The following is a 13,714-nucleotide window of genomic DNA, read 5'->3' as shown; positions in this document are numbered from 1 at the left end:
TTCAACATACACATTAATCTAATTACAAGATTAGGAGGTTGCATGCTACCTTTTACAGATCCTTCATTCTGTATGACCAATTATAAGGCAGTCAGGTACCTAAAGAATAACTTATAAGACAATTAAGTCCCTATAGAATAACATTTATGTTGCAAATAGGTCCTGCGTACAGGGGCAATAGTCTACACCACAATATAATGCAAACTAAGACTCTGCAAATGAAAACTAATGCAATAGATGTTACCTGAGATAACGGGGCTGATTGAGTAACAACCATCTCATACTGTGGCTGGACCTGCTTCTTCTTTCCTTTGCCCTTTGAAGATGATTTTTGTTGGGGTGCCCCTTTGCATGTTTTGGAATTGTGACCAATTTCTCCATACTTGGAGCATGCAACTCTGAAGGTCTTCTTGGCCCCCAAATAAAACGGCGTCGTTTGGTTGCACTGCCCTCCATCGCGGGGATCTATTTGTCCCTTAAAAAACGACGTCGTTCTCCTGTGCCCCAACACAACGTCGTTTTGTCTTGCAAGCATAGGGACCAAACTGTCCTCGACGTGACGCGTCACTCTTACCCAACACGTTAGCCAAGTTACCTCCACGTAGGACGTCAACCTTAGACCTGACCGGTTGAACCTGGTGTGGGGACGTATCTGGTATATAGCTAAAAAGGTCAGAGACAAAATTTTAGTTAAATTTTGTTGGGGACAAATCTGTCTAAACGTGAAATCTTTGGGGACCTATTTGGGGTATTACTCCTTATATAAATAATTAAGTATGTATTAATATTATTATATTAATTAAAATAAATAATTTTTAAATATATTATTTAAACATATAAATCTGATTAAATAATTATGTAAAATTATTTATGCTATTATTATATTAAAATTAAATCCTAACAACATACTAAAATGATTTACATTGTCAACTAACTATAATTCAAATGATATAATTTTTTATACTATTATAAATTCGAATCTCCCGATCTTTAATAAAAAAAAATTTACATTAATAAGTTATAATAATATGGTTTATATACAGGACGCTTTGTATTTGTTAAGTCGAATTTTGATAATTAATTTTTAATATAATTGAGTAATTGAAGAGCTCATTTTAAAAGTCAGACTGAGACTAATTTAGAAGAAAAAAATGATTAAATGAACATGTTCCAAGAAATTGGTTACTTGAATACTTGGTGTGATCCTTGGATGTGAGCCACAAGCAAGGTCCTTGGTGGCAAGCTGATGTTCAGTTCTCCTTCTCCAACTCGCAAGTCACAATACATGGTTTCTGTGTTACTCTCACTCCCACGAAACCAAAAATGGAGAAATTCACGCTCAGACCACATACCTCAACCTGCTTCCTTCCACTTCCAATCACCAGAACCTCTCATCATCTTCTGCGCTTCCAATTCTACCCCTCACCTTCAACCCCCACTCTCAGGCTCCGCCCTAGGCCCAGAGTAGCAGTAGCATCATCATCATCGTCATCCAGCTCCAAGTCCAAGGTTCTCAATGGCGTTCGAGTTGACAACGTTGCAGGACGACAACAGGAACAGCAAGCTCCTCCTGTTTCGGCTTCCGAGGATGTCTCCAAAATCGTTGGAATTTGGCCACCTTGGAAGAATATTCCTCAGAGATACAAGCTCATCGGCACCACTTCCCTCGCCTTTGTTATCTGTAACATGGATAAGGTTCTTACTCTACTTTTACCAAAGTTAGCTACTTGATCATAGTTCATATTCATAGGTGTAGTTCTTTTCCTTTATTTTCTTATCAAGTTCCTGAATTTTGTAATTGCTTCCATGAACATGCCATAGTTAATAATCTTTAATCAAAAGAATCCTTTCTAAGAGTTGCATCCATGATAAGCATTTGTTTTTGGCGCGGCCAGGTGAACTTGAGCATTGCCATAATTCCAATGTCGCATCAATTTGGGTGGAACTCATCCATGGCTGGGTTGGTTCAGTCTTCATTCTTCTGGGGTTATGCATTGAGTCAATTGCCGGGGGGTTGGCTAGCCAAGACATTTGGTGGCAGGTTAGTTACCTGAGGCAACATCAATTTTAAGGATACTTTTATTAGAGGCATGATCAAACCGAGATATCTAAAATGTTCTTTGTATCCTACTATATTCTTAATTAAATCATTTTCATATAATTCTTTGATCCATTGTTGACAATTAGCCCCATCTGTAACTGGTTTTTTTATGAGAATCGGCTCAGTAAATCAAATGTTGAAGATTTATAGAGATGGATAATGATCGGACAATTATCTCATTTACAGTTGACACTAAAGATTTTAGTTTGGATTTTGGGCTTATGAAGTTTCTTCGTTACATTTTCAGAAAAGTTCTTGAGGTCGGAGTACTGGTATGGTCAGTGGCTACAGCTTTTGTTCCTCTTGTTGCTGGATATATGCCTGGCTTACTATTGTCAAGGATTTTGGTCAGTAATTTTCTTTACTTGTTCCTGTACCTTTACTTCCTAACACATACTTTATGGAGATGCGATCCATGTAGCTGACTTCACTTAGTGGGACAAGGCTTAGTTGTTGTTGCTGGCTTGCCACAATGCATCTAATTTCTTACTTAATGTCAATTATGTGCATAAATCCTTGATTTGTCTCACATAGTTTCATGACTTTATGTATTTATCTTTACACGATTTTCTATCTGCCGTACCTGAAGTGTATTATGGTGCAGGTATCGTAAGGTCTATTTTAATTACATCTTGGTTTGTATTCAGCACTCTTACCAACTGTCTTAAGCGGTTCCTTTCCATTGTATATCCAGGTTGGGATTGGTGAAGGTGTTTCACCATCTGCTGCTACTGATCTTATTGCCAGGCATGTAAATATCCAGATATTATATATAAATTTGGTTCAAATAGATGTTTTCTGTTTATATGTATTTTTCTTTTATATTTTGATTTTTATTTATTTATTATTGATCTCCTAATGACTTCTAGAGTGATCACGTTGATTTTCACCCTTTTTTGGGGGGGGGGGGGGGGGGGAGGGTCTGAAGTTATTTAATATATTCAGTCTCTCACCTACAAGAAATTTCTGGTTGAAATTGTAAATTCTCTTCTTGAAGATAATAATTCAAACTTAAATAAAGATGCAGAACATTAAGAACAATTGTTTGGAGCAGCTGTCAAAATCCAACTTCTAAGTGAAATAGATGGTTACTGCCTTAGCCAACTATTTATTTGGTTAAACTTATGCTTTGTATCTGCATCTGATTCTAAGGCTTACCCTTTTGAATGGAAGCCATGTGCAGGTCAATACCATTGGAAGAGCGCTCACGCGCGGTGGCATTTGTGTTTGGTGGCTTGAGTGTTGGAAGTGTTATGGGGTATGCATATCTCAGGATTCTGATGTTTTCTGTTTTATTTCATTGTCTACCTTCAATTTTGACATTGTACTATCTGTCAGGCTTCTTTTGGCTCCACCCCTTATCCAAAGTCTTGGCTGGGAATCAGTGTTCTATTTATTTGGTTTTTTGGGGGTTGCGTGGTAAGTAGAAATAACTGAATCATGGCTTGTTTCAAAGTAGTGAAGTTCTTCCAATAAGTTTCTTGAGCTGCAAATTTAATTAAAATCATGGCTTGTTTTGTTGACTTGTTATTTGAAGGTTTTTGGGATTTCAAGTTCTTGACGGAGGTGAGGCGCAGTTAAATGCTGGATCTCTTTCATGTGAGCACTTGTGGTTTTTTGTTTTTGTTTTCTTCATGTGATACCTTTCATTGCTTTTTACCCCATTTTACTTTTGATTTATTATTTTGAGCCTTATGGTTTAATGGGTTATTGTCACTTCTTTTGCCTTCAATTGTCTCAGTCACAGGCGTCCAAGGTACCATGACACAATCATGGAAAAGTTCTCTAAAGGAATTGAACAGCTCTTTGAAGGTATGTTCAATACTTGATGACAATTTCAGAGCTTCTACTTTATCTTCTTGAAGGGAGGAGTGACTTGCCAATTCTCTTTGGCTGGGATTATGATATTCTAATATTTAATTTTTTTAAGAACTAATTGCTGGATCACATGTTGTTTTGCATCATGTTACCCTTCTAGCATCTTCTTTTATTTCCTCCTCTTAAAATATCTAATTTTCTAACTTCAGACACTGCAGCATTGGGTTAGATCCTTATTCTTGAGTGGAATATCATAGGAGTTTGCACCAAGTATAACAGGCCCTAATTGTAACTGCTGAGGAAGTGTGTGTGAGAGAGAATGTGACAGACGAGTTGTGATGTGTCTGCGCTGTAATGTAGTTTTGGAATGGACCTCTGTTTCATGTCTTGTTTCTCAAATGCAGGATGTGCCTTGGAAGTCCTTTTTCCGAAGCCCTGCTGTATGGGCAATGATATATGCTCACTTCTGTGGTAGCTGGGGTCACTACACCTGTCTATCATGGCTCCCAACATATTTTAGGTACCCTTTGATAATTTAATTAGAATTTGGATCCTCTAAATTTTGGATTTTCACTTTAGATGGTAAAGTATGATCTCTCATCCTTGAATGTTTTTTTTTTCTCATATTTTCTCTTGGTCCCACTTATGAAATAAATGGTGAGAGATCATACTTTACCCTCTCAAGTGAAATCTAAAATTTAGAGGATCTAAATCCATTTAATTATCCACTTGTTGCTACTTTTTGCTTTTCTTCATTGCAATCCAGGTGATGAGGGAATTGGTTAACACTTTAACAACTTTTTTCTTTCATGTACGGTGTTTTTATGCATTGCTTATTGCTGACCAGAGATCGATAATCACTGACAGCCATTTGGCCATCTTTTTTAGTTTCAGAATTATTTACAGGTTTGACCCAATGGAGAATCTAATTCTTCCATCTATTTGCTATGCAGTGAGGAGCTGAACTTGAATCTGACAGAAGCAGCATGGGTAAGACTGGCTTTTCTATTTCGTCTTTTCACTTTAGCTAACCCAGTTCTTCATGCCTCGATGAAGAAAAACACACTTCATTCTTCACATCTGACTTCGACAGATAGCATGTGAAACAGCCTTTTTTCAAAGAGAATATAAACTTGAAAATGTATTGACCCTTGTGCATGACAAATTGCTATTTTTGCATGGTAATTAGAATAGTTTAATTTTGATTTGCTAACAATATTATGAGAAGCATTTTGCACTCTGTAAATATGAAATTGGCACATTACTTTAGGAGTTTAGGTTTGTCATGAGCATGAAAACTTTATGTAGTTGTAAACTTGAAATATGAAATGAAAGCAACTTTTTCTGATTTTTTCTTTTCATTGTCTTTAATTACTTTTGAATTGCACTCATGTTTAAAACACTTTCCTGGTATTCTTTTGGGAGGAAAGAGGCTTAAATCACTTAGGCTGCGTTTGTTTTTGAGAACAGGATAAGATAAGACATAAAGGACAGAGACACAAAATTTTGTATTCTTGTATTCTATTTAGTGATAAATTAGAACAAATTATGAAAATCCAATTTATTCTCATTTTTTTTCATTCAAAAAATTTGAGACGAAAAATATAATAAAAAATATAATTATGAAAAATTAACAAGAATAATGAAAAAAAAATAAAAAATAAGTTGTGTTCCTTGTTACTATCTCCGTATCCTTCCTGTCAGGATGGACACAAAATACACTAATTTAGTGTCTATGGACACATTGTCTCTGTCCATGTCTCCTCTATCAAACACGATTTTGTGTCTCAGTATCTTGTCTCTGAAAACAAACGTAGCCTTACATACTAATGATTGTGAGTTCTTAATCATTTCAGGTGTCTATTCTTCCACCATTGGCTTCAGTGTTTGCGACTAATATTGCTGCACAATTAGCCGACAACTTGATTGCAAGAGGAGTTGAAACCACTACGGTAGGAGAGTCATTGGAACACCATTAATTCACTTTTTAGTTTTAGATCGAAATTGGATAGGCACAACACACGTAATGACACAACTTCACCTTGTGGGATATGTTCATACAGTGCATGAGTTGGCAACATAACGTTAAATTATGGACCTTTTGATGACGACTTAAAAATTGTTTTAGCAGCATAACTACCTTGACCTCATATTCTTGATTCCTTTGCTGTTTGGATTTCTTAAAATAAAAAAAATAGGTTCGAAAGATCTGCCAATCAATTGCATTTTTGTCCCCTGCAATCTGCATGACTCTTTCCTCGCTGGATCTAGGGTTACCTCCTTGGGAGATTGTGAGCATTCTCACGGGTGGTTTAGCCCTCTCAAGTTTTGCCCTGTCAGGTATTAGATGGTCCTGAAATTAAACCTTATCTGATTTTGTACAAAATATATAATTCAGTCAAGTACTTTTCTTTACCTTTCTATCTTCCTATTTATGTGCTTCCCCAGGACTTTATTGTACCCATCAAGATATGTCACCCGAATATGCAAGTATACTTTTGGTAGGTTGGCTTACACTTAAAACTCTTATATGACTCAATATAAGATTAATGCCATTACAATACCGTAATTTCATTCTATAGCTTCTGCTTATATGTCAGTATTTTTGAGTCATTGAAATATAAATAGCTTTTTCGAAAAAATTCTCAAAGAAGGAAGCACAAATTTTCCCATCAAATAAGAAGAGGGACACAAAGTAACTCTGTATCATTGAAACTCCAATCCTAATTTTCCTGAGAAACCAATTTTCCCAAAGAAAACTATTTCTTTAAGTTATCCAGTACTAGGTTGAAAATGATATTTATTCCTATACTAAATCATAATCCTTTATGTATCCTCAGGGTATAACCAATACTGTTGGGGCAATACCTGGAATTGTAGGCGTAGCGCTCACAGGTTATCTTCTCGATTCAACTCATTCATGGAGTGTAAGTTGCTATTAATATTGGTTGCTTTTACATTGTATGATGTGTATATCATTTTGTATTTTAATTTATATTTCATATCTAAACCATGTAGATATCACTATTTGTGCCGTCAATCTTCTTCTATTTGACCGGCACCTTCATATGGTTGGCGTTCGCCAGCAGTAAGCCTCAGAGTTTTTCCGAGGAGAACTGATACATGTTCCAATCATTGATTATTTTGAACACAACCTAGAAATTTAGGTAAACTCCAAAGCTAGGCAGATTTTGTCAGAGACTGTATATCCGATCTTTCTATAAAAATATCATTTTAGTCAAATAGAAAGGAAACATTAGCATAGGTATTACAGTATGTAAATTCTTTTCGCTGTAACTTGCTATGGCAGTTGTATCTTTTTTTACAGATATGCTGCCAAACTGAAATTCTTGACTTTGTTGTAATATTGCAAAGTCAAGTATCTGTTATAATTGTCCTACCTGCTTGTGGTGTTTTGTTCCTTTGATTTCAAGTTTCAACCATAAAACTGGTCATTCTTGTGACCATTTGGATAGTTTCAACATTTTAAGTCACTGACATCTCACCAAACTTACAATGCAATAGTTTCTTACTTTTCTTTATTTCGTTTTGGACCACTTATGTATCATTATTAATTGTGATGTTAGCTGGTCATGAGAGATGTACAAATCCGCATTCAATTTATAAACTTTAGATACTGTCACAATAAAGCATTGGGATACAGACAAAGCCATAAAAAAATCCCAGTGTTTGACCCCAAAAAGAATGGCCAAGTAGTATATAATCAAGAAATTGAATACTTAATATCTATATTTCCATGTATTTTATTTTTTTCAACCCACCATGTAAAACCAATTCTTGGTTTCACATAGAGCCAATGATCTAAGAACATGCTGGGATATCAACATCTGGTATATGTGCAAATACTACAGAGAGAGGACCAACTATGATTGGCATTGATGGATTTACATATAGAGGATTCAAAGGAGGAATATCCCCTGCTGCTGAGACAGTTAGAACTTTTCCATTTAGTAATGTGGTTTGGCTATGTAAGTCCCTATCCTGTGCAGTTAAATGGTATTCTTCTCTGGCAGTTGCACCTGTCCTTGAGTATGTGAAGTCCACTTTTGCATGAACACTGGTGCTGTTGTCCAGATTCAGCAATAGTATTGTGATTCCTTTCTGTTTGTTACAATGGTATCAATCAATTTCTATCATTACTATAATCTTCTAAGTTTATCATATAATCATACTGAGAGAGAATTTTACTCACAGATTGCTTTGCACAGTGTGCATAAGCTCTTATCTTCTTTGTCCCATAGAAGGAAGTTGCAAGGACACGTACTCCCATAAGTCTGTGCCAAAGAAGAGCACTGCATAGAAGAAAGAGACATATAATTATAACCACATCACCGTCAAATGATCTTGTCGTTATGTAGAAAATAACATTGTTAAGCTATGTCATATGGGACCCCTTATTAAAAGCTCTCATTAATGGGTTTCCTTAATGAAGTGGCAAGCAATTAATGAAGTAAACATCTATATATGTCAGAACACAAGTTGGATATATCAGCTCACAAAGAAGGGATGTATAATTTGTACTCATTTTTATTTTATATATCGAAACAAAACACATCTTTTCACCATTGGATAGAATGTGTGATCTGCATATGATAAGTCTACACCCTCAACCAATGGTAGAAAGGTATGTGCGAGTTTGTAAAATGAGCACACAATATATTCTTCTGTGATAATGACACTTGAAAGCTAAAATGAGATAGTCCACAATAACATGCTGCACATCCTTCAACTATGAAATTTAATATTTGGTACCTATAATAATCTGGATTTGGCACAAAAGTAGAAGTGTTTAGTAAACCATAGTTTCCTCCAACCAAACTCTGTCTGCAGTATGTTCTGGTGTCATAAACAGCTGACATTCCAAGCTGATCCAAATACCTGTATTATGATGTATTAACATTAGAGTAAATGCTTGTAGAATCTCCAATGACAAAAAAACAAAGAATAAAAAATTAAAATAAAATAAAAAATCAAGGTGAGTTAGTTAAACTAACCAGAAGCTGTAGACAAATGCATCAGACACAAGATGGTGGCCACTGTTGTAAGCCCCTCCTGCCTCACCAACCCATGCTTTTGCTTTGGTTGCTGAATTTTGAAGTATGTTTTTGAGGCCACTGAATATGCTAGCCACTCCATCAAGATAGGATGGATCAAGAATTCTTTCAATTAGGTGCTCATCAACTCCTGTATGTAAGACAAAGTAGTAGCTTTTGTTATAACCAAAATTCATAAACATTGGTAAAATATTATAACATTAGTATTCCTTTTTGGTGGATGATACCTGCTCCAAGGTTATATATGTGGTGAGATACCACATCAACAGATTTACCAGATTTGTTTACAAATTCCTGGAACCAGTTTGCATCATAGAAGCCACCGGGAGCAATGATCAGTGGCTTATGCCTGATCCCTCTATATACATCATGAATTATGTTTCTTAATGCAGCAATATCAGAAGCATATTGATCTGCAGAAACACTTGTTCCAACTCCACTCCCGCACAATTCATTGCCTGCACAAGCAAGAAGGAATTCATTTAAACAATTAATTCTATCGAGGGAGACATGTTATTTTTGTTTCGCAAAAAGAACTTGAAAGACTTGCAATGTTTGTGTTAGAAACTAAATGATGCTTGCTACTTTGGCATATATGTAATGAGGGAGCATACACTTACCAAATTCCCAACCAGCAATGCTGTAATTCTTTCTTACAGTGTAACGGATAAAAGATTCGGCATTGGAAGAGTTCCATGGTCCAACTGCAGAACCAGATTGTAATGTTCTTCCAGCAAGAGCATTCAATCCAAAGATAACCTTAGCCCTGAAATATACCTATCATTAATGTTAAACTTGTTACTAACAAGATAATTCTTGTTTAGTGCTAAAAAGATAGAGAGAAGTAAACAACTTAAAAGGGAGAACTAATTTTTACCCTGCTTTTTGGAAAAAGCTGTTTAGCTCATCCCATCTATGCATTGGTAAGCATCCTTCAGTGAATCCAAATATCTCAGAGGAGCTGTTAACAAAAGGAGTACATGGTTTTGGACTATCTTCAGTCCCATATATGACCTTATCTTGCAAGGTGCCACCTAACCTAATCTTCAATGGTGAAAATGCTGCAGAATATTCGGAAGTAATGATTTCCTTAATAAGCTCCCAGGAAAAAGGTGGTCCCCATAAGAATAAAAGAAAGAAGAGGTAACTTCTTGTGAATATTATAGAGATGTCTATTCTTTCTTACCTTTTACTGCATTTAACAATATTTTGTTGTTGAGGTCCTGCAAGAAATGAAAATTAAAAGGTGTAAATTCCTCTCTCACCTTTATGCTACTACATACAGATTCTAAATGTATGAATGTTAGTCTGAGAGGTCACTACAGCATCATTCCATAAATGAGAAAAAAGAATATCATCACAGAATGATATTCAGAGCTCAAGAAAAAAAAGTATAACACAGCAGCAGAAACCATCTTTAGTTATCATTATGTTGGAATAATTTGCAGCAGTGAAAAATTTAAGCGGAAAAAGGAATAATAATTAGACAGATTCAAATAGCACAGTACAAAGAAAGAAAGAATACCAGGTTGAGAAGAGAAGCATGACCCCAGCTACATGTTCCATAGTCACATTTCTGAGGAGGCCACCAATCAAGAGTTGCACAGACAAAATCATCATCAATCCTTCCAATGTGAGATTTCCCATGTATCAAAATTATCCCTTTCACTGCTTCATATCCACTACTTTCCCTTCCATGCATAGCATTCACTCCAATGAAGCTCAACAAACTCACCACCAAGTAGAACAGACCCACAAGCCTTATAATCAAAGAACCCATTTTCCTGAACAATCCAAACTCAAAAGATCTCTCTGGTTCTTTCAAGAGGCCATAGAGGGTGAAGAGTAGATGCAGTGTTTTGCAGGCTACAAAGTGAAAGACAAAAACAACAGAGACAACAGTGGTTGTAAGAGAGTTGTTATGTTATAGTTGAATGACAACATAGAAAAAACTTTTCCTTTTGTGAAGAAATGGCAAGTTGAAAGGCACCTTATTGGATGTGTGCATTGCAAAGAACAAGACACAGAGGTTTGGTACTTATAAACGTAAGAGTTAAGATGCCGCTTTATCTGCCATTCTGCAGGGTTCGGTTTTGAAGGGCTTGTTCTTTCTTCTTACTCATTATTACAATTAAATCATTGGAAAAGAACAGTTATTTAGTACTTATTACTTATTACTAATATTATTATTGAAAAATGTTTTTATTTTTGTAAGAACCAGTTAAAATTGATTGATTTGTTTCTACGTATTTTTCAAAAAAATAGTATTGAGGACAGTGTTTCATATAAACAAAATTTATGAAAAAATTGTTATTTCTACTGTGAAATAAATGCATATTGAAATGAGGTCATGAAAGTTGAATCACTCCTTATTGTAAAGAAACATATATAGATTATAGATATATAGATATAGATAAGATAAGATTTACTTATTTAAGAACATACTACTATATTTGGAAGGGAAAAAAATTGTTTCTATAGTTAACATTTTAATTTTGTTTTCCATATTGTATTTGCAAATGTTAATATTGAGAAATGATGTTTATACTATTTTTTATTGAATTTGCAATTTTACACTAGTATTCAATCACGTAATGTTATATCATAAAAAATAATTACTATTTTTATGAAAAGTATGAATGATCATTCAAAATGATAGATGTAATCTTATACTATTAGTATATCAAAATTAAACTTTTTTTTATTACATCTTCTCATGTATTTTTTTTAATAGTAAATCTTTTATTTTTTGTCATTTTTTATTAGTCACTTTTAATTAAAATAATTATATATAAAAAAATTATACAAAAAAATAATATATAGCATTCTTGATCGCGTTTGTTGGTGGTGGGGTAAGGGAGCATGGTCTGAATTTCTGTGGGGAAAGTACAAAAATGGGTAAAGTGGACAAATATGGTTTCACCCTTTTTCAACAAAAAGAAAACAACTTGACCACTTGCATCTTATCACAGTCTTCAAACACGGTTTTCCAACTCTAATCATCAGTACATTACAATTTTTTAATACTTACTTTATACGTTTTTCATGTTTAAGAAAATAATCATATACACAATCTCTATTACAAGGGGAGAATGAAAAGCATATGTCACTATTGAAATAGGCTTTTAGCATGAGTTTTAAAAAAAGGTAAAAATTCGGGTGCAGTTACCGTTAAATAATAATTTAGTCAAATATGTCAAATTATTTAACGGTTTTCAACTATCAATTTCATATAAAGTTAACTGGACTGTATCTGAGTTTCTACATAAAAAGAATTTATAACAAAAATACATACCAAATACTAATACGTTCCAAATAAAGTAAAAAGTTTCAGAGAGACTAAAAAGTCATACATGCTAAAAAATATAATAAGTAGATTCGTTTTTTGATCATTCAAAATATAAATAAATCATAACTAATTTGGATTCATGCTTTGTTGTTATTCGCTGGTAATAAATAGTATGATTTGGACTGGACATGATTTAAGCCAGGAAGGCTTAACTTGGTGGGCATGCATTGATGGTACTAATTTTTCTTTTTATTGTTAGTGTTGGTATTAAGGATTTGATATATTTATTGTTTTAGATTTGTTCCGAATGTAATGTAATGTACAGTTCATGCAATGTAATCATGTTTGGTGGTTACATGTTCATTTTCAATGCAAACTTAAAATATGTCAAATGACTAATTTGACCACATTTAGAAATTATATTCCTGAAAAAATAAATTGTATATATGATATATTGCTTTTAATATTTATATACTTTTTTTTTTAGATTTCAGCCCAATATCTAAAATTTATAAAAAAAATGGTTAACCTGATTAACAGGTTACCTTTTTAAATTCAGACTATTCAAATGAAATATAATAAATAAAGAGTTCAGATTTAATGAATTAACAAGGTGTATAGTACTCCGTACTTAACAATGAACGTTTAAAGATGAGCCTCTAGAGGGAGAGAGGAAGACAAAATAAATAAGTAAATAAATAAATAAAATTGAACTCCTCAAAGGTATCTAACAACTCCTTTTCAACCCTAACATATAAGAGTAACAAAGATCAACTTCTATTATTATAAGCAATTATGCATGGAAAAAAGATAAAATAATGTATAACCTAATTGTTGTTTTGCCGAATAAGTTCATAGATACATTTAATTAGGTAGAATTATATAATCCAATAAGTGTTCTACTTTATTCAATAAGAAGTAACTTAATTCTCTCTAAATTATACATGCCAAATTTGCTGTTATATCTACTCCATTACCATAAATTTGATATCTCTTAATAACTTTAATTTGTTGATCTACTACAAAGGCAAAAAAGAATCCTTATTGTGGACCTAAGCACAATCCCTATCTATCTCCATATTAATCATCCAATCCTTATCTTATGGACCAAAAAATAAAATCTATGTAGATAGATAGGATTATTGATGGAGGGACTTAGTTGGGTCCATATTGGGTGTTGCCAACTGCATTGTTTTCAATTTTTAAAGCGATCCCTCATCATCGGATCTTGGCACTTTTGGATTAGGGGTGAATGGGAACAAGACCTAAACAATCAATAATCAAATGAAACAATAATGTTTTATTTTTATTTATTTTTTTCATAGGTTAGATAAGGAGGTCTCATTGTTAGGTGTTGTTTTGGTTTACTCAAAGCTAACATTGAAAGCTACTACTGAAAATTTTGATTCCATTATAATTTCCTTCTTAAGC

The 13,714-nt window shown here is 34.0% G+C and overlaps 2 protein-coding genes across 3 annotated transcripts; one reads left to right on the top strand and one right to left on the bottom strand.

Annotated features, from left to right (window-relative positions):
• The first annotated feature begins 1,166 nt into the window (after positions 1-1,166).
• LOC130968740 (probable anion transporter 6, chloroplastic) lies at positions 1,167-7,527 on the top strand. Of its 2 annotated transcripts, none has more exons than XR_009081734.1 (15): positions 1,167-1,695; positions 1,896-2,041; positions 2,349-2,448; positions 2,796-2,848; positions 3,285-3,359; positions 3,440-3,520; positions 3,639-3,700; positions 3,843-3,913; positions 4,324-4,439; positions 4,873-4,909; positions 5,776-5,871; positions 6,191-6,259; positions 6,368-6,420; positions 6,760-6,846; positions 6,938-7,033. XR_009081734.1 is itself a non-coding variant. In XM_057894182.1 (15 exons), the coding sequence occupies exons 1-15, from the start codon at positions 1,324-1,326 to the stop codon at positions 7,037-7,039; spliced, it is 1,593 nt and encodes a 530-aa protein (XP_057750165.1). In that variant the 5' UTR covers positions 1,167-1,323; the 3' UTR covers positions 7,040-7,527. The 2 variants fall into 2 exon arrangements, 1 of the variants encoding a protein (XP_057750165.1); XM_057894182.1 differs by having other exon boundaries at positions 6,118-6,259; positions 6,938-7,527.
• An 8-nt stretch (positions 7,528-7,535) lies between these two features.
• Positions 7,536-11,121, bottom strand: LOC130968748 (heparanase-like protein 3). The gene is made up of 10 exons (XM_057894198.1): positions 10,985-11,121; positions 10,520-10,860; positions 10,181-10,217; positions 9,872-10,055; positions 9,615-9,760; positions 9,222-9,452; positions 8,935-9,124; positions 8,693-8,818; positions 8,133-8,232; positions 7,536-8,041 (listed from the first exon to the last, which is right to left on the bottom strand). Exons 2-10 carry the CDS (start codon positions 10,772-10,774, stop codon positions 7,742-7,744), a joined length of 1,569 nt encoding a protein of 522 aa, XP_057750181.1. The 5' UTR covers positions 10,775-10,860; positions 10,985-11,121; the 3' UTR covers positions 7,536-7,741.
• Positions 11,122-13,714: the final 2,593 nt, after the last annotated feature.

This window comes from Arachis stenosperma, chromosome 1, assembly GCF_014773155.1.
Source record: "Arachis stenosperma cultivar V10309 chromosome 1, arast.V10309.gnm1.PFL2, whole genome shotgun sequence".
NCBI classification, from domain to species: domain Eukaryota; kingdom Viridiplantae; phylum Streptophyta; class Magnoliopsida; order Fabales; family Fabaceae; genus Arachis; species Arachis stenosperma.
The sequence above is the reverse complement of the archived record's forward strand: the minus strand, read 5'-3'. Positions and strand labels throughout refer to the sequence as shown.